Source organism: Paralichthys olivaceus, chromosome 13, assembly GCF_024713975.1.
Source record: "Paralichthys olivaceus isolate ysfri-2021 chromosome 13, ASM2471397v2, whole genome shotgun sequence".
In the NCBI taxonomy this organism is placed as follows: domain Eukaryota; kingdom Metazoa; phylum Chordata; class Actinopteri; order Pleuronectiformes; family Paralichthyidae; genus Paralichthys; species Paralichthys olivaceus.
This window is the reverse complement of record NC_091105.1, coordinates 19,821,356-19,845,570: the sequence shown is the minus strand read 5'-3', so window position 1 is coordinate 19,845,570 and position 24,215 is coordinate 19,821,356. Positions and strand designations below refer to the sequence as shown.

Below are 24,215 nucleotides of genomic sequence, written 5' to 3'. Positions count from 1 at the left end.
CTCTTACACTGGATTTAAAAAGACACATTTCATTTTGATTGAAAATTATCAAAACTTCATAAAAACAGACCTAATTAAGTGATGGAAATAGGTTCAGAGAAAATCTTTGCTTTTTCATAGACACTAAAACCTCTTTTACACAAAAATCTGGGGGAATACACAGGTTTTTGTTTTTTTAAATAAGTTCATTGACTTACTTTCCCCACTGACCCTAACCCCATTTTTTCCCTTCGTGACTCATGTTCAAGGAAGTTCAATGCGTGACATAACTTTGCACCAAAATAAAGAAGAAGAAATTCATGTTTCCATCACTGTTGATTGGAAACTGAGTCAACAAAAACATAGGTCTATGCAGAGTCATTTGCTCGGGGAGTGGGAGTGGGTTTATCGATCTTGGAAAAGGGGCTTAAAGGGATAGTTCACAGAAAAATGAAAATCCACTTATTATCTACTCATTGCTATGTCGATGGAGGGGGGGTGAAGTGCTTTAGTTCACCAATCACTTTTGGAGTTAATAATTAATGAAATTATTTTAAGATGACTGGTAATGGCAACTGGTAATTTGCCTGGTTTCATACATTCACTCACTCACTCACTCACATTCAGTGTACAATAACTGTACTTCAACAGTATATTTACTACACATAAATAAGTCATTTGTCCATCACTAACATGGGGACAAACACAGTCTCAGTTCACAGGACAGACAAAAAGGAAGACAAAGAGAGAAGTTGCTGAATTTTAAGACCAATGAGTCACATGATCAGTCAAAGGAAGCTGAGACGTCTTTTCCCAAATCACTTAAATCCCTGTGATGTCAGGATTGAACACCTGAGGAGCTCCGTGCAACCCAGAAGATACATGCAAGTTGTTCTTCCAGTGAAAAAGAGCTGATGGCGTTCAAAGCTTTGCCGAAGGGAGACAGGAGGACACCACATCAAGGAGAGACCCTGATATGTAATGGCCATTAGAGGAACATTACTTTGATTATAGTTCTTGTCTTACATGATTGTACCAAATTACTTCAATCAGATACTTGAGCTTTTTATTCTGCTTGATTGAAGCTACAATATTTATTACTGCCGATGTTACTACTGGTGGAATAAATGTTCATTGATGTTCCAACATATCAGTCCTGTCACAGTGTCAAGTCAAGATAACGTAAACAAGATTAAATCCCAAAGGATACGCTAAAATAAATCGTCCCTTCACTGAGGAACAGCAAAGTTAATGTTCATTTAAAACCTGATAATGAGGTGTTTTTATTGCTGGAATCTTTTGTAATTTTTGAAATTACTCCATAGCTCAGCAAGTCCTAAATCCATAAAGTTTCCTCTCAGAGATAGTGTGTTGTAAAAGGAGCCAAGTTAATATTGAGGGCACTGTTTATATAAGCAACCTTTGACCTTTTCCATCCTTTCACAGTCATTTCTACCACTGTCAGTGTTCACACACTCTTAAAGATCCATTTAAGGACTTTTTTACTGGGACAGTTCCATGAAATTCAAAGACACAGACAGAGGTTGATAACTGTTACAACACTAACGTTTATAATGAGAACGTGCTGACTTTACAGAAGATCACAGACAACACATCAGAAGAGAGCGGCTCAAATGTGTGAACACTTAACACTCAAATGTTCTGCGTTCCAGTGATGGCAGACCACATGTTCTCCTGCAGCCTGATGCAAGTAAAAACATATCAAACCGACAAAGCAACTTCAATTTCTATTTTTTAACCTGTGAGCAAGAACCTGTGGGTGCCGTGAAATATACAAAGCCTTGATCAGTCTCCATCACACTTACATACATGTCTATGAAGAACAGTACATTTACACTATCATTTTGCAATATTCATACATATCTGTTTGTACTTCGTTGAACTTGAAACCATAATAAACAAATTAATGTTTGTTTTATTTGAAAGGAGAGAGACGCAGTTAAAAATACACTGTGAAATCACACGTCTGACCATGATAACGTATTTACCATGTGCTACAACTCCGAGCATGCGTGTGTATGCGTGTGTGTGGTGAGACAGAGGTCAGATAAGAACAAACACAACACACCACAGCCCATCTGTCAGTGTTTCTGTCAGAAACAGGAGCTATCTGTTCACCTGGTTGTGTGAACGTTGTCAGAAGTCTGTGTGTGTGTGTGTGTGTGTGTGTAGTAGTGAGACAGTACGCAGACCTCACTCAGATCATGTGCAGTTAGTTGGCAAAAGCAACTGAGGCCTTATTTAGCGTCTCAGAACTGAGAAACCCTCCTCCACTGCTGTACAGCTCAGATTCAATGAAAATCTCCGACTCCTCAACACTTCATCTGAGGAACTGAGACACAAAACGTCACTGTTTTCAAATCTTCTCTGAAAACATACTTTTTTACTTTTATCCCCTTTCTTTTTCCATTACTTTCAAATTACGTAGTACTATTTCATCTGCTGTCTCTGATTTTAGATTTTGCGCATCATTTGTTGTCATTGATTTTAGATTTGGCATTATATCATTTGCTGTATTTGATTTAAAATTTACATCTGGTCTTCGATGTTTTATATTCTTGTTTTTATTTTGTCCTCTTCAACATCGAATTGCTCCCACTCGCTCAACAAGAAATGATATAACCATAGTCATGCAGACGACACACAAATGTACATAACCATACCACCAGGGGACTGTAATCCCATTCACGTGTTGACTGAAAGATAAAACTGGATTCACTGTTTTCGGAGACAGGGAAGAACAATTTAAAATCAGCTCTCAGCTTGAATCTGTAAAGTTAAAAACCACAAACCCAGGCAGACATTTTGATGGAGTCATAGACTCAGACCTTAACTTAAAGAGCCACATGAACACAACTACAAAGTCAGCGTGTTACCACATGAGGAATATATCACTGATTAAAGGACTTATCCGTGCATTTATCTTCAGCTGATTTGTAGTGTGACTGTGTGTCTACAGGTCTCTAAAAAAAAATAAATCAGAGAAACTGCAGCTGATTTAAAATGCTGCTCGAGTCCACACTAACACAAAGAAGGTGGATCACATCACTCCAGTTCTGAGATCTTTACACTGGCTCCCTGTCCGGGACTAAATATATTTCTGTTCTACTGCTACAGAGGCAGCGTTCAGTATCTACGCTCCACACATGTGGATCAAACTCCCAGAGAACGTAGGTCTGCTGCAAATCTTAGTTCTGATAAATCAGTGCTGAAGAGTTCCCTGTTTGCCACGGCCTTTTATTAACTCCAATAACTACTCATTTCTTACAATGCACTGCTACCTTCAATCGGGAATATATATATTTTTTTAAATGCTTCTTTTTTATATTTTCTTTGGTAGTTGCTTTTTGTCCTGAAGCCTTTAATTCTGTGTGTAAAGAATTAAAGATGCCTTGTCTCTGGTGAAGCACTGTGTAATGACTGTTTTGAAGGGTACTACATAGATAGTATCATGACTATACTTTTTAAAGTGTGTACACTTCATGTGCTAGATGTAATTTGTAAATAATATATGTGAAAGCACCACAATGTGCAGAGTTTGCTTTCTTTGAATTTATCATGCTACAGTAATATTTATACAAGGTTTATTTAATTTTTCTCTATGGTGTTGGGCGGTGAACAATTCATAAACTCAAACTTAATTCATAAATATATCTATATATATATATTTAACTAGCAGGTGACCAACACTCAGCTCCTGTCAGTGGACATTAATGGACAGAGTCTGTGAGAGTGGATCAGACTGCTCCTGCTGCCTGAGAGAGACTTTTAATGAGTGGAGATTTACTGTGACAGGATTAGGCATCAGTCTTATTAAAGAGGAGCCCACACAACATTTTCACTTCTGAGTGAGACAAAGAAAACAGAAGGAACCGATCAGAGAAGAGAAACCAGGAGCCCACATGGTCCAGCTGACCTGAGACAGGACCAACTAAATGAAAGTGTCTAAAATGCAGAGATCACATGGAAACATCCGCTGCGTGAAGTCATGGTGTGAAGCAACAGAAAGAGTGAAGAACTACACGAGTTACCAAACTGTGGGACTCTCTCTCTCTCTGCACCTGCTGCAGTTTCTATCATCTCCACAGGACTATCCACTTCACAACTATTAGTCCACATGCTCTGCTCTCACCTGAAGACATCAAGTTATTCCGATTTCTCTGTTTGGGCCAGTTCAGCTCCTCGCGGCTCGCTTCATTCACACCATGAGCAGAAACGATGCGATGCCAAGCGGATATGAAGCTGTGATATCGCCCGGCTCTGAGGCTGAGCAGCGGCCGAGCGAGGAGGTGAGTTCAGCGGCTGCGGTTCAGTTCGTCTGCCCCGAGGATCCGTGGAACTAAACTTCTCTGACGATCACTTCGCCTCCATGTGGGACCAGCCTGAGAAGCGATGCATGCAAACAAAGCGGCTGAGTGCAGCGGAGTGAAGGTAGAGAAAACATGGAAGCACGTCCGGTGGAAGCATTTTCAAAATAAACTGATTATGAACATTGTCACCAGTTACGTTGAAACGGGCACAGTTTTCTGATATCAACCCGATTGAGACAATAGGGAAGACAATGCCACGAAAACAGGATGATTGCCTCAACCTCAATAAGTTCATACTCAGAATAAGCAATAATCGAAGTAAGACGTGGACTCAGGGACAGATCTAGGATTTTTCTGAGTCAGGGGCCATAAAGGGGCCACAATTTACACATGGGAACTGCGGGGAATATATTTCCAACATCCATTCACTTCAGGGGCCAATTAGATTGACTTCAACCCTGATTCTGACCTTAGTGATAACATGTAAACATGTAGACGTCGTTACCTTATTATAACGTCCTATAGTTTTCACAGAATTTTGTGACATTGACATACGGCCCATTACCGACTGCAAAGAAAAATTGTTGCATCATGCAGTTAAGTTTTGACATTCTGGTGGGAATGTTTGAGACACGACGTAGCGTTGATGTGAGTCACAATTTAAATAGGAAAATGAATGGGATTTTCTATTATTCTATATTCTATTAATACATGTAAACATGATGATCAAAATAATGTCAGAATAAGAAAAATAAATTATTGTTGTCCAAACGTAGTTATAATAATAATAAGTATTATTATGTGCAGGGTTAGCTTCCTTTGAATTTAACATGCTATACAGCATGACTTATTTATATATCATTATAATTATTATTATTAATATGATAATCACTTCACTGTCGTTTATAGGAATATTTTGTACACGCATGTATATTAACACTCTGAATTGCACATAATACACTAAATTGCTGCTGCCTCAGTAGTTAATGGTAGAAAACTCAGCTGAGTTGAAGGAAATATACCGATTTAATTGTTTCATTTATTCATTCACACAATGTTGTACAAAGCATATTGAAACGTTTTTACATGTTGAATTCATCTCTTGCTTTTATTTTGTAGATTGAAATGCTTTCAGAGGAAACGGTACTCTTACCTTCTCAGTGAACTTTACAGGTTGGGAACTTTTCAACTTTGCATTGAAAGCATTTGCACTGTTCCTTGGTGTTCACGGATTTTTCCATCTTCATGCACAAACATAGACTTAAGACAGTTTGATGGGATTTTGAAAGCAGTTTTTGTTTATTTTAGCTTTGTACTGACTAAGCTCGATACATCCTGTCAGTGTAGTGTGCAGGTATGTATCTATGGTTATAAAAACGTCATAGTATAGGTCTATCTTGATTAATGGCTTCTCTAAGTGCTCATGGTGAACATTAACTGATGAATGGGAACACGAGGAGTCTGATATGAGAGATATACCAGAGGCTGCGTCACATCCACACTGGAGGGTCACGGGGGGCTTGTGTCCCACTACCGGTCCCATTCAATGAATGACGTCATTCTACTCTCAAATGCTTTGTGTGTGTGTGTGTGTGTGCATTCGGTTTGGTTCGCCACAATGAATGGAAGTTAAAGGTACAGTGTGTAGAATTTGGAGATAACAAGTGTTTAAATCGCATGTTGCAGCTGAACACCCCTCACCTCACCCTCTCCTTCCAAACATGAAAAAGAAACTGTGGTAGCTTCAGTTGTCATAAAAACTCAAAAGGTGTTTAGTTTGTCCAGTCTGGACTAATGTAAAACACATGGCGGCCTCTGTAGAGAGGGTCCCCTTAATGTAAATATAAAGTATTTAAATACAAAAGGCTCCTTCTACGGTAAAGACAAAAACAATTCATACAATTGAGATGAAATGAACTAGTGAAAACATCATGAGTATTATTCTACATTCAATGTCTGCCAATAGTTCCCTTTCACCTAAATCTTACACACTGGACCTTTAATACAAAGTCCTAATAAGGGCTTCTGCACAAACTTGTGTGTGTATGTGGATGGGGGTTGCTTTTTATTAAGGACAAATAAAACACATAAGAATAAATAAATAAATAAATGTAGAAACACATAATACAGTATCTTTGATTCATTTATTTGTGTATTTAATTGTTTTTTCTGCATGTTTTTATTCAAGTTTGTATTTATTTATCTATATTCATGTCATTCTTTGTCTTTCATAGATTTTAGGTTAAACCTTGAGCAGTATAAGATACTTTGAGACAAATTGTCCCAGGAAATGACTAGTACAAATCAAAGAGCCTTTAAACTGTAAAGTGAAGCTGATTTGTTTTATGTTCATCATGATTTCCAGTTGCAGTGAAATACATGAATTTGCTCTGCAGTCATTTTAATGGAGATCACTGCTGTGTCCCCTGAAGACTGCTTTACGCTCTGCTGTGTGCGGTCTGCCGTGTGCTCCCATGTCTCCTAGCAACGCAGGAATGCTCCATGTAGAGGTGGCCTACCTAAAACTAAAACACACTTTCTCTATACACAAACAATTTTCTCATAACATATGTATCATAAATATTTTCCAAACACATTTTCTCTCATTCATACACAAACAATAGTTTCTGTGAGTAGAGTTTAGCCTTTATTCTATCTGAAGATCCTCGGACTCCCCTCTGGCGCTGGGGATCGTATGGCCCACCACGCTTCCGCCAACAAACAGCGGTGAGTTCGGAGGTAATTAAACATTTGGAGTTTGATGAAGAGCCAACAAAGTAAGAATTCAGCTTTTCCAGCGGGATGCGTGTGGACTTATATTCTGATTAAACGCCCACACGTTACTCGTCAGGTTTGAACTGCTGTCTTGTTTTCTGTCTCGTCCTAATGTCTCCAATCTCATGCAAAGTTACAGACCAACCGTTGATCTGACCTGGACGCTCCAAGTCAACGTTACAGAGTGGATTCATCGCTTGTGAGTAAACGATCGACCTCTCACACACTGTTTTATTCATATTTATTCATTATTTATTATGAGGAGACAACACGTCTGGGTCATGTTTGGAGACATGTCTCCCAGGTGTCCTGTGTCCTGCTGCTCATTTAACTCATTGCCATCAGTTGGTGCATGTTGCAGGCAGCCATTTATACTGCAGCTGTGGGAAGACGTGAGTCTGATATCCTCATGATAAATCTTCTAACACGACTCAGAACAGTGGGAAGTATGTTCATGTTTGTATTTATACGTTTTAAGCCTTTATAAAAATGACTTTGTGAATGAAATGTGATGTTGATCAATGTCAAATCATCTCCTCACATGGGGACACTTATATCTTGACCTAAATGTTGATTTCACTTATGGTAAACTTTTGTGTGGCATATTTTTAAAACTACCTGAGACGTTTCAAAAATGAAGTACACGTATTAGTTTTGAGCCTTGATAATATGACTATTTATTGATAATATGACTATGACATCTGTGGATACATGTGTATTTGACTTAAATGTTCATTCCTTTAATGGCAAACTTTTTTTACACAGAACATTTCAAAATATTTGCAAACAATAGGACAGTACAACCTTAGATATAAAAAAGGTAGAGTATTTTCATATATTATTTAGGATTGACTTTGGAATGAGCAGAATCAGTTACCTGTTTTTGACTTGTATTATTTGTATCTTTTATAATTATTAATTATTTACTATGATTGTATGGAATTTCATATTGTTTGTTGTAACCCACTTTGTTGCTTGTATTGAAAAGTGTTAAACAAATAAAGTTATTTTACTTTATATGTATGTCTTTATTTGTTTTTGGCCTTGATGAGAATAATTTGTGAATGAAAAGTGATATTGGTCAATATTAAATTATTATTATTAAATTTCCTCTCGTGGGGAAATATAATAATAATAATATGCTTAATGTTATATACTCATACAGTACACTTTTGTATACAGCACATTTTAAACAGTTACCAACTGTTTCACATGGAAAATAGTACCATATAAAGTTTTGAAAAAGTACAGATTATCATGTGTATGCGCTTGTTTTCGGTCTTGATACATTTAATTTGTGAATGAAAAGGGATGTTGGTCAATATTAAATCATTATTATTATATTTCCTCCTGTGGGGAAATATAATAATAATATCTTATGCTAAATGTTATTTCTTCATGCAGTAAACATTTGTATACAGAGCATTTTAAACGGAAAATAGTACCATAGAAAGTTTTGAAAAAGTACAGAGTGTCATATATGTATGTGTTTGTTTTTGGCGTGGATACATTTAATTTGTGAATGAAAAGTGATGTTGGTCCATATCAAATAATTTCTTCTGGGGAAATGTATTCCTTGCTTTAAATGTTGAGTCCTCACATTGTAAACTTTTTTATACAGCACATTTCAACAGCTTAAATAGGTTTCACATACTTTCATAAGAGTATGTGTATTACAGTAAATGCAGTTACATGTATAATATAGTTAAGATATAAAGAAAGAAACATGATTCTTTTTAATGTGTGATATTTCTCTACTTTCATTCCTCATTGAAAACAAACTCATCTTGTAATTTATTCACTTTTCCTTCTCCACAGTGGATGGAGAACTTCATCCTGTATGAGGAGGTCGGCAGAGGCAGCAGCTCTGTTGTGTATAAAGGAAGAAGGAAGGGCAGTCTGAATTATGTGGCCATCATCTGCACTGACAAAGCCAAGAGACTGGAGATCACTAACCATGTAGGGTATCGCTTTAAACCTATTCATCTATTAAGATGCCCTCTGCATTTACACATTTTTTTCAGGGTATTTATAATATTATTTTATGCATTCGGATTGGGCCTGAAACCCCCAACCCTCTAAAAATGGTTTAAGGTTTTGTTAAAGGTACAGTGTGTATAATTTAGCGACATCTAGTGGTGAAATTGCAAAGGGCAGCTGAATACCCCTCACCTCACCCTCCCCTTCCAAATGTGACAGAGAACCTGTAGAAGCCTTCAGTTGTCATAAAAACTCAAAAGATGTAAAGTTTGTCCAGTCTGGACTACTGTAAAAAAACATGGCTTCCTCCACAGAGAGGATGTAAATATAAAGTATTTAAATACAAAAGGCTTCTAGGGTAAAGACAATAACAATTAAAACAATTTTGATGAAACACACTTGTGAAAACATCATGAGGATTATTTTATATTCAATTTTTGCTTACACACTGAACCTTTAAGGGTTATATCCACCTACAACTAGGAATGCTTTCATCAGAACAATAGTTTAACTGTAGTAACCACAGCTAATGCCTTGCTGTGGTTCCCCTTTAGGTTCGTCTCAGCAATGAGCTGGATCATTCAAACGTAGTGTGCTTCTATGAGTGGTTTGAGACAAGTAGCCAACTCTGGTTGGTAGTGGAGCTCTGCACAGGTCAGTCAGTCACAGACACTCATGATGATGATGCTGCGTTAAGTGCAACCACCTCATATTTGATTGTGCTTTTTACAGGTGAAAGAGTGTGTGTGTTTTAACACAACACAACTGGTGTAGTATGATTCTAAGTTTCTTTGTCTCTCTCTCTTTCATTCTTGCTCTTTTTCCCTCTATCTATGTATTTCTAAGGTGGTTCCATGGAGTCTGTGATTGCCCAGGATGGATATCTGTTAGAAGATGAAGTGAGGAGGATTGGATGGGACTTGGTCAAAGGACTGAAGCACATCCATGAATCAGGAATCATTTTCTCTGACTTGACCCCTGCTAAGGTTTGCATTTATCTATTTAAGGTATAATGGTATAACAGAACATTTATCATTATCTCATTAAATCAGTAAGTTTCCTTTTGTCCCCCACAGATTTTACTGGATGGTAGTGGGACCCTGAAGTTTGGTAACTTCTGTCTGTCTAAAGTAGAGGGAGAGTCTCTGGAGGATTTCTTTACCTTGCTCTCTACATCCGAGGAGGCAGGGGAGGAAGATGGCAACGAGAACTTTCACAACATGAGGAAAAGATTACAAGGTCAGATGACCAGCCTTTTGTTGGATCCAGTTGAATTGTGAAACAGCTTATATACTGTATATTGTGGGGAACACATTTGCAGCATGGAAACAAATGCACAGACAGGCAGGAGTTTACTGTAACAGGTAGAGTTAGAAACCATTCGGAGGAAAACTCATGGCCAGGAGACATAAACGTGTTTTTGGATTAAAAATGACAAAGAACAAGGGGATTGGGGTCGCTGTTTTAATGACGTGATCATATCAGAACTTCTGTGGAGGATTTATATTCTGTGCTAACTAATTTACCATATGATGACCAAGAATACACAACTCAGAACAATTTGATGAAAGCTTAATATTGGAACATCTAATTAGCAGGATGCATATCTTCTTCTACTACTATTGTCTTTTACTAAGTAACATGTGTATGTGTGTATATTTTCAGGTTCTCCAGCCTACACTGCACCAGAGGTTTTACAAGGATCAGAAAGTAGTATGAGCTCAGATCTCTGGGCTCTAGGCTGTATACTGTTCTACATGTACACTGGTACCCAAATACACACACACATGCTGACACATGTATACACTGAGTAGGGTATGATTAAATACACATAAGCTGATTTAACAGTGTTTTTTTAGTTGCTATACAGTGGGTACCTATAATCCATATGGATTTTGAACACGGTAATGAACAGAAAACAGGATACACTTGTGGACCTTAACTCAAATTGTTTCAGGTAAACCTCCGTTCTCCTCTGATAGCTACACTGAACTGGCAGACATGATTATGAATCAGGAGCCACCACCTCCCAGACAGTCAGGTAACACACACACACACACACACACACACACACACACACACACACACACACACACACTAATGCTTGCACAGAGACGTGATGTTTGACATGAACTCTGTATCGGTATGTAGCAAAAAAACAACTATGACACCTTGTTAAGGGCACATTTGTCTTGTATGTTGATGGTTTGGAGTTGTTTGTTTGTTTGTTTGTTTGTTTAAGTAAAAGATCCTCTGTTTTTGTCACAGTGTTGTCAGTCAGTCCTCCCAGTGAGGAATTCCAGAGTCTTCTCAAAGCTTTGCTCAACAAAAACCCAGTGAAGAGGTCAGGTTTGAAGACCCTCACACACTATCCTCTTTAAACTGTTTATTCTGTGGCCTGCAAGGGTGAGTGCTATAGTTAATGCATAGATGGACAGAAACAATACAACATCCATACTGTCAACTTTAAATTCTAGAGAGAAGATGGTTAAATTTCCACGATGTTTATATCTTTAGCTTAATACTGTAGCTAGTTTATTTTGTTGCTCATTTAAAATGTAAAAGATTAAACATTTTATCAGTAAGCCAATTGTCTGTTTCAAAGACCTTGAAAACAATTACTCATGTTGCAGTTTTTCTCGATTTATTTATTTTTGTTATATAGGGTGGACTGGCCAGAGTTGCTGGAACATCCTTTTTGGATACCAGTACTGACGAAGGAAGATGATGTGGAAAAGGGAGACGAGGAGGCGGATGAAGAAGACGATGACTTTGTTGCCATTGCTGCGTCTTTGTGAGTAGTGAAGCACCGGAAAATCTTAGCTGTTGTTAGCAAAGTGATGTTGAAACCAAGTTTTATCTGTTTTAATCCAGTGGGAAAGTCCAAACATTCTGAAACACCCTTTAATGTGATGGAACAGAATTCAGAAGAACGAGAAACATCCTGCAGAATTACCATCAAGTTTAAAGAGCTGCATTTATGTTTCCCTTCGATGAAATTGTTTTTTTTCCCATTACCTCCACAGACACGCATGGATTCCTGATCCTTTATGTCCAGTACACTTAGATCAGCGTCCCGACAGCCAGTCAGCCATCACTTGTCAGAAACTAATTTCATCACAGACAACTCCTGCAACCACTGACAGACAAGTTGTCCGACACACTTCCTATGGAGCCTTAAAGAACAGCCAGTGTTTGAACAGAAAGATGGGGAAGAAGAGCCAAGAGGAGGGGCAGGCAAAGGCTCATGGTGACTCTGAGCTAGCTGGGTCCCAGCAGATATGCCACACACTGCAGCCCCATAAGTCATTCACACTAGGTAACACATCTGCTGATGTCTTTTGTTGGACATTATTTACGTGTGTGAAAAGAGTTGATTGGACTTTATGTATGGACGCAACTTCTGCCATCATACCGCTGAGCGAGACTGATTCACAGCGGCAGCATTGAGAATGTGTAACTGTGCCCAGGCACGATCAGCAAATTCACTTGGGAAGGTTTTCATTTCTTTACCACCTCCTCTGTTTGAACTGTCTGTATGAACATGACCATAGTTATCAGGTTTTATAGACGAGACAATTTTGCTCGGTCCTATTGTTTCCCTCTCTATTGCAAATATTTGTATTATTCACTTTTTCTATAGTTTCTGTTGTTTCTGCAAATTCAGTTTCTGATTAAAATGTGTGCTCATTTCTCCTGTGAGGCTTTCACTAGGCATGTGTCATACAATAGTGTACTCAAGAAAATCTGCCTGTATTTTGTTTGCTGTCTCATCTAGATACTGTGTCCGAGCTGAGGCCGAAGAGTGGTGTGAATGAGGATGACACTGAGGCCGTTTTTCTGCTCAGGTATTAAGTTCAGTCTGTTTCCTGTCTGTCGACCTGATTTACCAGAGTGTTCCTAGGTCACAGGGTTACTTCTGTTTTGTCAGGGTTATGAGTTGTGCATGAACATACAAACTACAGTTGATGTGCTTCATATAAATATAATAATAATACAACTGCTAACCATGGACAGCTAGCAAAGTATTAACATTTTACTGTATTGTATTATTACACAGTATTTTAATAGTTTTATGATATGAAGTATTCCATTACCTTCTAGCTCCCGTGCCAACTCAAGAAGGAGCTGCAGTACCTCAGACTCTCTGATTCAGGACCCTGTACCTCAGGTGACTGCCACCATGTCATATAAACTATATATATATATATATATATATACGATATCTGTGATTTGTGCTAATAATGATGACATGGGTTACTAGTCGCTTGGCAACTTGGTTATTGGGGTTAATCCCAGTCACATTATAGCAATTCTTTTTCTACTAAATCTGCTGGCATGCCTGGTAAATAATTCACTCTTTTTCCTTTTCTTTGCTCCTGCTCTAAGGCCAGCACTGGCACTGACATCACATCTTGTGTGAAAAGTCTTCTCCATACTGACTCTGACCTGACTGTCACCCCAATCATGGACAATCCCAAGGTACATAGATGCAACATAATCTGACACAGTGTTGGTGATTTCAGGGTGTTTTCAGATACTTCAAATACATATTTTTGACCCAATCTTCAGTGGTAAGTGTCCTTGGGAGGAGTCGCTCCTTCTGTTTCAGTTTTTATTATAAGCTTGTTAAAGTAAAACCTTCATTGTAAAAGTGACATTTTATACAGTGGTAACAATGATGTGTCCTGCTGAAAACAGGGAGTTTAATGTTTGTTCGTTTTTCACTTTAAGATTGCATTAAATGATTGTGACTTGAAAGGAAGGAAATGGGAATTTACAGTTCAGACTTCTGCTCTTTCTGTTTACCAGATTCTCAAGAGTCCTCCTGTGCGATTTGATCCTAAAACACTTTGTGTTCCAACATATTCAGGTACTTTTATTGTTTAATCATCCGCAAGTAGTTTTGTACAGAGTAAGAACAAAGGGTCTCCGTGTTTGGTTACTTGCCCCAGTGTATTAATGTTAAAGCTGACTTCTCCTCTACCCCAGTTGAGAAGCTGCAGTCTCTGAATGAGGAAGGCTGGACTGTGTTCCTCCTACAGCTTTGTTCCTCCCTTCAAGAACAGAATCCCTCCACTCCTCTGTCCTCCTCCTCCTCCACTGCTACTCCTCCACCTTCTTCCACAGCAGCTCGCTCCAAACTCAACCTGCTCTGTTACCTCTGCTGTGTGGCTGGACACAAAGTTATTGCTAACAGGCTGATTAACTCACCACTGGTATGTCAAATGTGTATTTAGTGAAGGTCACTGTAGAGATACTGTTGCATCACAGCTGGCTGAGATTTATTTTCAATTTATGGCAGTGTGGGAGTCCTTGCTCTTAGCTGAGTGAAACTAAGGCAACTTATGCTAATTTCCTCAGTTTGGATATAATATGAATAATAATAATATGATTTTTCACCTGTCAGGAAATGGCTTCATCAGGAAGATGTATCATGCAAGAGTTTCTTGCTCACAGCAAGTCATTAGTCAAGTGGGAGTCATTAGTGCAGAGACAAGGACATAGGGCCATAGAATTATTTAGTAACAAATCAAATGACTGCTCTTTCATCTGACTTTGAACATGAAATATGTGAGGACGTATATATTTTTCAAAATTAAGAATCTACTTTTAACAAGATATTCAAAAATAATTTTTGGAGTCCGACTGCTTTTTAAAGATGTGTCACGACTACTACTCTAACAGGATATAGTAGTTTTGTCTGTACAACCCATCAGCCTTAAAAAATATTTAAAAATTATATACAAATATTTTACCCAAGTTTTTTTCAGAGTTCTAATTTAAGCATTATCAAAAGCTCTAATACATCTAATATCCATGTTCTACTATCACTGATTTTTACAAATCGTTTCTTTTTCTATCTACCCTCTCCCTCATTTAGCTGTCAGTGTTGACCCAGCAATTACGACATGCTCTTAATTGGGATATGTAAGTATACTATGTTTCTATTCTCTCTATATACCAGGAAGCAAGATTTTGCACCTTTGCAGGAATGTTAGAGCAATTGTGAATGGAGATCAATGGTAAAATCACAAACTAAAATTCTCATTGATGGAGATGACCTGCAAGCTAATGAGGCTCAGACATCCAAAATACCAGTGAATTGAACTAGGGACCATCACTGAGAACCACTGCTCTGAGTTTCCAAAAGACTTCTATTAACACTAAACTATATCATGGTCGATGATTGCTTCAACAAAGTGGGCTGTTAGGTTTGGAGCTTAAAGGTTTTAGACATGAACTGGAGACTGATATAATCTTATCAGTGATGTTTCTTTCCTTATATCGGGACTATTTGTTGTGTTAGACTTTAAATGGTGCATTGATTATCAAACAAACTTTATTTAATGAAAATAAAAAATGTTTTCCAGGCGAAGCAAGGTTCTCAGAGTGATGGGTCTACTGGCTCTGCATTGTACCGAACTTGGAGAGGAGAGTCCTGTTTCTGAGGTCCGCAACACACACATGCAAGCACACATGCACTTACACTCTCTAACGGTTAGCAAGTGTGTGTGTCCTTAACATCCTTAACCCTTAAAAAGGGTTAACCCCCAAAAATCTTCTCTATCTTAGTATGTATTCTGGTTGACGTACCCATCAGGATATAAAAAATAACCCACATGCTTTTCTTATCTGAATGAGAAATAAAAATTCCATATATTTTCAGTTAAACAGGGGAATTCCCAAACCTTTCCTAAATATTTTGAGAACTCAAATATGCACTACCAGTTTACACCATAGGGTGGCAGTACATACTAACAGGAACCCACCTTATGTACATTACAGACAGGATTTATGCATAAAAGCGTACAGAAAGCATAACATCAGTGTAGTACTGCAAACAGTTTGTATAATTAATGCTTTATCTATATTAAGTCCTGGTTAATGTTGCTATGTCCATCTTTTTCTTAGTCATTTTAAGGATGTCATTTTTGTTTGGACATTGTTGCTGCTTTTGTTCTGAGGTATATCAATAATGATGAAAATCCATGAAGTGGAAATCTTCCCTAAAACAAGATCAGAAGTGGAAGACTTACCTCTTGTCCACTCTTACTTTTGTAGTACTAGTGTGTACCAGCAGGTGTCCTTAAAAACCCAAAAGAGGACATTCGCCTCAGACACGAAGGCAAGTCAAAGACACAACATACACCAGTGTTAGAGTCGTATTGAAAGTGAACAATGAGGGGGTTGTTGTTTGTTAACTTTCCAGCAATGTGTTTCACACAGTAGGAAGCACTTGATTCTGGAGCACCTCGTCTGTGCTCAGCTGTGATGTGGAGCAGCAGACAGCGCTGAGAGTCAGAGTGGCTTGTGCTGGACAAACTATGACAACATTTCTAAATGACCTTAAGCATATTTCTCTGCATCAAGTTGCGTACAGAAAGTTTTTATATTGCTGGATAATATAGGCCAATACTGATATATAGGCCTGTATCTGTTTATCGGTCTCTAAATGCTCATAAGGCCTCTGAAGGTGACTGTCATCTTGTTTTTTACTTGTAGTCATAACTACTTAAGTAGTTACAAGTCTTTAGTGTTTTGCTCATGTGTCTTAACTTTGAGATTATTTGCAGATATATGTATTTGTTATAGTTACACTAAGAAAGCAAGTGATGCAGCTGAACACGTACCTGTTCATAAGGTCAAGCTAGCTGAAACGAATCAATCTATAAATCCTGCAAATATTCGTTTTAAGATTACAATATTCAGAATTTGGTGAAGGTGTTTTGATTCTTGACTTTTGAGGATGTAGTGTGTGGTGTTTGTTTTTTTGTCCACCCAACATTACATCAGTGAGGGTAGACTCAATAACAAACACTGGTCAGTATGATCATTGTAGGGCAATGAATTGAACTGCACTAGTTTTAGCTATGTTTGTCTTAAAAACTGAGTGTATGCAGCTACACCACTGTTATACCGATAGTCATAGTAAGGAAAGTACTTTAAGGATTTGCCTACATTTAGACAAGGATACAGAGACAATACAGATGCTTTACTGAGCCCCCCTCGATACACACACACACACACACACACATTCAAACAGCTGAACTAATTTAATGTAAAAGCAGTTTAGTATGGAGGTGAGATCTTGAGACTCTCTCCTTTATATGATCCTTTCATCCTGAACAAATCAAAACACCTTTTTCTGCTCCGTCTTTGTTTCTTTGTCATCTTGATCGCATCTTTTTATTCTGAAGGAAATCCTTCTGGCTATATTAGTTTTGATCCCACATGCTCCCTTTCCTGGTTTGTCTTTTTCCTCTATCTTGTTCTGACACTTTACTGCTACTAAGTCGTCACGGCAATTTACAAAATGGCTGACTGTGGCATAGCAGTGTTTTTTCTGTGCGTCTGTTGTTAAAGACAAATGGCAGAACATTTTTTTTCCCCAGCTACCCTCCTTACTTCCCTGCAGCTCACATAGGATGACAAATTGTTGAGAGAAGGACAAAGCTGTGTGTGTGTGTGTGTGTGTGTGTGTGTGTGTGTGTGTGTGTGTGTGTGTGTGTGTGTGTGTGTGTGTGTGTGTGTGTGTTATTCTTGCGTACTACTGATGCTAACAGATGACCAATAAAACAGTAAATACTTGTGTGTGTGTGTTTTGTCTCAGCAGGGGTTCTCCTGCTGCAGCCCTGCTAGTTGGAGTGATAGGGTTGGGCTTAGTAACCATAGTAACTGCTATATGCTTCAATCACCCCACTCCACCCAACAAAATGCACGCACACACACAACCATACACCTGTCTCTCTTACTATGATTTCTGTCTGTCCCACACCTTTTTTCTAGTCTTTCTATCTCTCTGTCTCGCACTCGCTCTTGCGCTCTCTCTCTCTCTCTTTTAATAAAATAAAATGCAGTGTCTGGCTTAATGTTACTAACACAAGCTTGCAGCTTTCTTTGTGTGAGTTAGAGACGCTGTGCTTTCAAAACCAAATAGATAAAATGTTCCCCTTCACTTATCATCACATGCATATAAAGCATAAGTTTTGTGTGGCTTAGACAGCAGTTTAGCTGGTAAAGCCTTCTGTGTGCAGGCTGGGTCTAATGCATTCTAAAAGCTCACAGCAACCTATAGGAACCAACAGTCAGATAACACTGGCTCCAGGAAAACACTATTCAAATCATTTGTGAATACCTCTTAGAATAAAATGAGTTTGAAAAACTTGTAGTATAATAAAAGAAACTCTAAGTCTGGTTGAATTTAAATCCAACATATCTGAACTTAGGTCTTAATTCATTAGCAAATGCAAACATAAAGTTGTTTTGTTTAACTGACACGTCAGATATAAATACCTTTTTGAAAAAGTCCATTTTAGATCATCTTTGTAAAAAGTAAACATGTAACTTTATGGATTTGAGTAAAATGAGGGGGAAAGCTGTGTGCTTGAAGATAAGAGGGTTACCTCTGACTGCAGTGCTGCAACACTGCTTCGTACACCAGTCTCCTCTGTCACCTCAGCAGAAACAAACCTTATAAGTTATTAAAGTCATGCACAGTTTCCTCTCTAAAGGACCAACAATCCACCATCCTGTTCTCTGTATTCTTTCTTTTTTACTATGTGTGTCTGTCCCATGTGTAGACACATGGATTCTGCTCATATGTGCTGTCTGCGATAATGTATGTGTGTAATATTGGGACAACCTTTTATCTGCACCACTACCTGGGACTTGTTTCTGTAATGTTTATGTTTCCTTTTTGTGCATTCATGTGCATTATTTGATCTGAGGGAGTGTTGATGCTCAAATAACGTATTAAGGGGGGAAATAATTTGGTTTGTCTACGTGGCCTTGTTTTACTGTAGTTGTGGTGATTGAATCCTGGGATCCCTCAATACTTGTGGAGTCTGACAGCTTATTGGGATCGAAATGCTGGACCCCACAAGTTTAAATAGCTGTGGCTTAGGCCTGAAGATGTTGGCATTAGGGTTAATTAAGGGCTTGAGAATACACTATGTCAATAACGAGTCCCCTTGAATACAGCAAGGTGTGTGTGTGTGTGTGTGAGAGTTTATGTTTGCTGGTTCCACAGCGTTGCCTTTCAGCAGCCTTTGCATCAGAGCAGCTGCATGGTCAGTTTCAAACACAGCCCAGAATCTAAACCCTCCAGTCAGCCATTTACATTATTAGGAAGGCAGGGACAGAGAGGAGGACAGAGCAGAGACCCAGAGCAGGCTTTTCACAGAACATGTGCACTGGGTTAACGCTGGCACAAAATGGTGGGAGTTTATAGTCTGTTTATAAATATGTTTTAATGAGGTAAGGTAAATCTTTCTGTCCTTATTTCCAAAGTATATAAACAAGACCCCACTCAGGATTCCAGTGGGAAACTGATAACCATGCTCATAGATGGCTCAGCATGAGGATACAGTGTGGTTGGGGTGAAAATAAAAGGAAAGAGTAAGTCTCTGGGGAAAGGGGGGATATTTGTCAAGAGAGGATGACAAACAGACTGTTAGCACCTCTCACCTTGCAATGAGTAAGAGAGACAGAAGGTGAGCGTCAATGACAGTGAGTGAGAGATAGAGATGTATAGGTAAGAGAGGGAGGGATATTATGCGATACGTCGAGGGCAACTCAAAGTAGAGCAGAAGAAAAGATAAGAGGTAGAGAGAAAAACAACAGAGGGAGGAGAGAGAAAACAGCAAGATGGAAAAAGTAAAAGAGAAGGAAGAGATAGAGGACTGAGGCACAACTTGCATCAGATCACAGGGGGTGGAGCTGGCAGTAATGCTAATGCCAAGAAGCAGCCAGCCAGTAGAGCAGTCTCTGCATATCTTTAACTGTATGTATGTGTGTGCACATTTATTACAATTGCATATGATTGCATGAATTTGTGTATCTAGTTATGTGCTCTGTGCATTTTAGTGGTTTTCACCGAGGCTGTTGTGTCTTCTGTCCAGACTCATACTTTTCTCATTACTGCTCTCCCACACATTCTGTGTTTTGTGGCTGAATTTTATAAATAGCCAGCAGTTAAGGTGTGGAAACCTACTTTTTCAGACCCCTAGAAGCTACTATTCATTATTTTTGGGTCAGTTTCTATTGTCTGACTTAATTATTTTTAATTTTTGTGCACCACTACAGATGTTTGCTTCACACTATACTGTCATAACAATACTTCCACAATAACAGCACTTTTCCCATCTCTTTCCTCCCATTAAAACTGGTTTATGAGTAAACATAAATTAATTAAATTAATTTTGTGCTGTAATCAAACCAATTTGTTGTGTTATATGCCAAAAGTGATATTGAGATTTTGATATTTTGAAAAAGATTTTTTGGGTCAATAGTCTCAATAATTTATTCATTTTGGTGGTTTTAATATTTAACCAAGACACCAAGTGAACATTTAGTAAGTGCTCTGCTGGACAAACCATAACCAAAACATAACCTCAACCTGTTGTCATCAATGTCAGTTTATTTGTCATCATTATGCAACAACAGAATGATTTACACCAAACTAGGTTGAGCAACATGTCATGGGTCACAGAGGTATGAGGTATACTGAGTGCCATGTTGGTTGATATTGTCTTTGCTGATATATAGCGCTCTATAGCTCTTCTAGTGCAGAGTGACCATATTTGCTCATTCTAAACGCATACTCAAATTATGGGTTTTTGAAATATGCAGAGTCACAGGAAAAATAGAACAAGAAATCTGAAAGATGGCCTAAAATCTGTAATTGTTGTTGATTATCTCAAACAATTTTAACCTGCTTGAAGTCATTTATTTCAATTTTATAGAGCCTGTATTTGTTTTCATATACAAAGAAAAAGTGCTGATAAAACTGTATCTCCTCTCTCCAGGCTGTGTCCACATTATCAGACCTGTTGAGGGATAATCTGAAGAACAGTAAAGTAAAGCATGTCCTGCTGCCACCACTTGGGGAGTTTCTGTACCTCATCGCATCTCAGGTAGGCTCTGCATGTCAGAAGACGTTAGCACAAGACAGAAAGAGACGGGGATACTGCAGACAGTTGATCTAAAGGAAGGGATGTCTTTTTCATATAGCCCCATCAGACAGAAGGCAATTCAAAGGGCTGTAGCATGAAATATTAGACAACAATGAAATAAGAATGCATTCCTAAATATTAAAAAGAAGTTACATACATCATTTCTTGATAAACCACAAACAATAAGCAACATTTAGGTTGTTTTCCTTCACCTTTATTGACGTTGATGACGTAGGTCTACAGTGATGTCACAATGGCACGTAAAATGTAATTTTTTAAGCCTTGATTTAAAACCAGATGACAGATATTTCCACTGGTGACGAGCATAGCTACTAAAAGCTGCTTGAGTTTGCTTAGTTTTGTTTCTGGGAACACTGTGGTGATGCAAGTTTTTAGTGTCCTGGATTTAAGGAGTGCAAAGGAAAAACTGGCTCCAAACACATGTAATTAAGAAATTAGTGTACATGTGCTTACCAGCACACTAAGGGACTGATTGCAGTATTTCCTTGTTATTTCCTTGTACTTTTTTTCAGGTGACATTTGATAAATGTCTGACTCATGACTGACTAATGTGCTGAGAAGGTTAGATTCAAGGAAAACAGCTAATAATGCTATTGCTGGAATACACAAATGTATCAATTAAAAAAAAAAAAAAGAGTATTGAGAATAAGCTCAAAATGTTCCTCAAACAGCAAACTAATGGATCGCTCAAAAAACCCTCTAGTCATTTTATTAGTTTATAGTCCCGTGGTGGACTGGCAGGTCAGCTGTTGTGTGGGTTATTGGTCAGTGCCAGTGATCATCTAATGTAAACTTCTGCCTCTATTCTCAAGAGTAAGATATCATTTACACTGTTTCCAAACACAAAAACATATATTTTTACTGGACTTTGGACAGATTTCTTTGAGGTTGAAATAGTGAGGGTATAGAGAAGTCATAGAGTAGGCAAGGTGAAATTAAGTATCTGACCACAGTACCCACCACTGAGGATCATACAAATGAAATTCTCTGAGCCGTTATTAACACCATGTTGTTGAAAGCATTTACTGAGTGCAAAACATTTCTGCTGGAGTTTAAGTTCTGTCTGCAGTATTGGTGGTAGCTAATATCTTCATACAACCAGCTCTAAATCCTAAATGCAGACTGTGAAATCTTCCTGATGGGTGGAGCCACATCGGCTGTTAAATGGCAGGAGAAGAAAAGGTTTTATTGGAATCATTTGGAATGGCCCTTAAAGTGTCCCCTGGTAAAATCACATGTTCTTGCTCTGCAGCACCAGTCAATGACAACGATTAGCTATAGCCTCCAGTGCCGTCTTTATCCTCAAGGTTAGATGTGGCCCAGAGCAGTGTGCAGTAGTGATGGAACAGAGCAATGTTTCATAAAAAGACAAAAATATTGGTTAAAATAATCAGGTTTATTTGGAATGTAATGACTGCTGGTTTACAGAGAACTTTGTATTTCGTTAGGAAAAACAACACACATTCACCATGATGACTAATGGAAGAGTCAATTTTGATCACTTAAACCATTCATCAAGCAAAGATGCCAAACTTTGGAGAATTAGCTTTTTGTTTTCTTAGTTTCGTATAATTGGAAACCCAAATAGCTTTTGGTTTTAAACTGTTGGTTTGACAAAACAAGCCCATTAAAGACATTGCCTTAGTCATAGGAATCTTTTCACCATTATCAATAATAGAAAGATTATTAGACTGTTTGTGAAAGTAACTGAGAGATTGATTGATACTGAAAATACTTATTTGCTAATATGTTGATTTTCAATGGAAAAGTTTAATTCCAGTGAAAGTTTTTTTTCTTACACTTACACAACAATAAAAGTGAGATGTTTCAGTAAACAAACAAAAACATAATTCAAAGTGTTCACATACATCATGTAATAATTTGAAGAAAGAATGTGCTGAATTTAAATGGTCATGAAATCCTGTTCATACACAGACATACTAACCAAATAATCAAGATGTCATGTCTCCCCTGGCTCCCTTCTCCCTTCCCTAACTTGGCCCTTTCTTGCCCTTTTCCTCACTCCTCTCTTCTTACCTCTCCTCCACATCATATCTCTCTGCCTCTCTCCCACTCCTACTCTACTCCTCCACTGCCCCTGCCCCCCCATACATACCCCCTCCTCTCACCCTGTCTCTCCTATGCCTCTCTATCAGGAAGAGAAGAGAGGCTCCCCAGAGGGACTGTGGTTCGTTCCCGCTGCCGCCTACACTGGCTTAATGAGGAGCCTGCGGGAAGGGGTGAGTGTCTCTGTGTATGTCTGCGTGTGTCTGTATTTGTGTCTGTGCTTGTGTAGCTGTGACTAAGTCTCTCTCGCTGTGTGTGCCTGCGAGTATGTGTATGTGAAAGTGTGTGGCAGGGGATCCCTGTGAACAGTAATGATGAGGCAGCTGTGTGGGCCTAAAGCGTTGTTTGCCAGCTGCAAGTCAAGGGCATGCAGAGCAGTCACACACACACACACACACACACACACACACACACACACACACGCACTCACACGCAGTCTTACCTGCATCAAACACAACCCTTTACTGCTCAGCAGCCTGACCTCAGTAGCAATTAGGACCCTCCAGAAACACATACAGTAGCAGAAGCACAATAAATACGTAAATATACGTAGCTCTTTCCTGTTTGCCGGCTCCCTCCTTTTTTCTGTCACTAATCTCTTTTCCATTTAATTATGTTTCCAATCTTATATTAGACTGTCACAGAAAGTAAAACTGTCTCCTAAAATGTGTTAAGAAAAAAAATGTGTTAATGTTGGCATCATGCTGCTGATAATTAAAAATTGATTGACTTATTTTGGTTTGGAGCTTGTGCTTCTTATCTTTTGCAATAAGTACCTGGTAGAAATGTTGTAATGAGCGCTACTTGTTTAAGTTTTTCTTTACTGTGCTCATATGCAAACATGATAAGTGAAGGTTAGATCTTATATTTCTCATATTGTTTTTAGTGTCTTCACATGGTGGGCCATTGCTGCTGAATAGGGAATATTTTGGTGGGAGTGACAGATGCAGTGGACAGGTAGAGGGAGAGAAGGAGATGGATGGATGTTGTTTTGTCTCTCTTGGGTAGAAGGGGTCTTACTGTGGTGGCCCACTATAGCAGAATGAATATAGATGAAACTGGTGTGCACAGTTGTCAGCTAGTACCTACTGTTGCTTCATTACCA

At 38.5% G+C, this 24,215-nt stretch overlaps 2 protein-coding genes across 5 annotated transcripts in view; one reads left to right on the top strand and one right to left on the bottom strand.

Moving 5' to 3' along the window:
• The window catches only part of trak1a (trafficking protein, kinesin binding 1a), a 45,649-nt gene extending 41,221 nt beyond the window's left edge, over positions 1-4,428 (bottom strand). Inside the window, exon 1 of the mRNA XM_020091356.2 lies at positions 4,133-4,428. The gene's annotated coding sequence lies outside the window, so the exon portion shown is untranslated. The remainder of the gene's footprint in view (positions 1-4,132) is intronic.
• A 2,390-nt stretch (positions 4,429-6,818) lies between these two features.
• ulk4 (unc-51 like kinase 4) overlaps positions 6,819-24,215 on the top strand; it is a 78,012-nt gene continuing 60,615 nt past the window's right edge. Inside the window, exons 1-20 of one of the 4 annotated variants that reach the window (XM_069538009.1) lie at positions 6,819-7,037; positions 7,225-7,284; positions 8,904-9,044; positions 9,620-9,719; positions 9,912-10,051; positions 10,142-10,304; positions 10,731-10,832; positions 11,023-11,106; positions 11,334-11,409; positions 11,731-11,859; positions 12,092-12,384; positions 12,844-12,913; positions 13,170-13,236; positions 13,455-13,547; positions 13,878-13,938; positions 14,058-14,284; positions 14,950-14,996; positions 15,440-15,518; positions 20,876-20,983; positions 23,200-23,283. In XM_069538009.1, coding sequence (XP_069394110.1) covers positions 8,907-9,044; positions 9,620-9,719; positions 9,912-10,051; positions 10,142-10,304; positions 10,731-10,832; positions 11,023-11,106; positions 11,334-11,409; positions 11,731-11,859; positions 12,092-12,384; positions 12,844-12,913; positions 13,170-13,236; positions 13,455-13,547; positions 13,878-13,938; positions 14,058-14,284; positions 14,950-14,996; positions 15,440-15,518; positions 20,876-20,983; positions 23,200-23,283 — 2,061 coding nt within the window. In that variant the 5' untranslated portion in view covers positions 6,819-7,037; positions 7,225-7,284; positions 8,904-8,906. The other 3 variants (XM_020091452.2, XM_020091451.2, XM_069538010.1) reach the window with 3 other exon arrangements.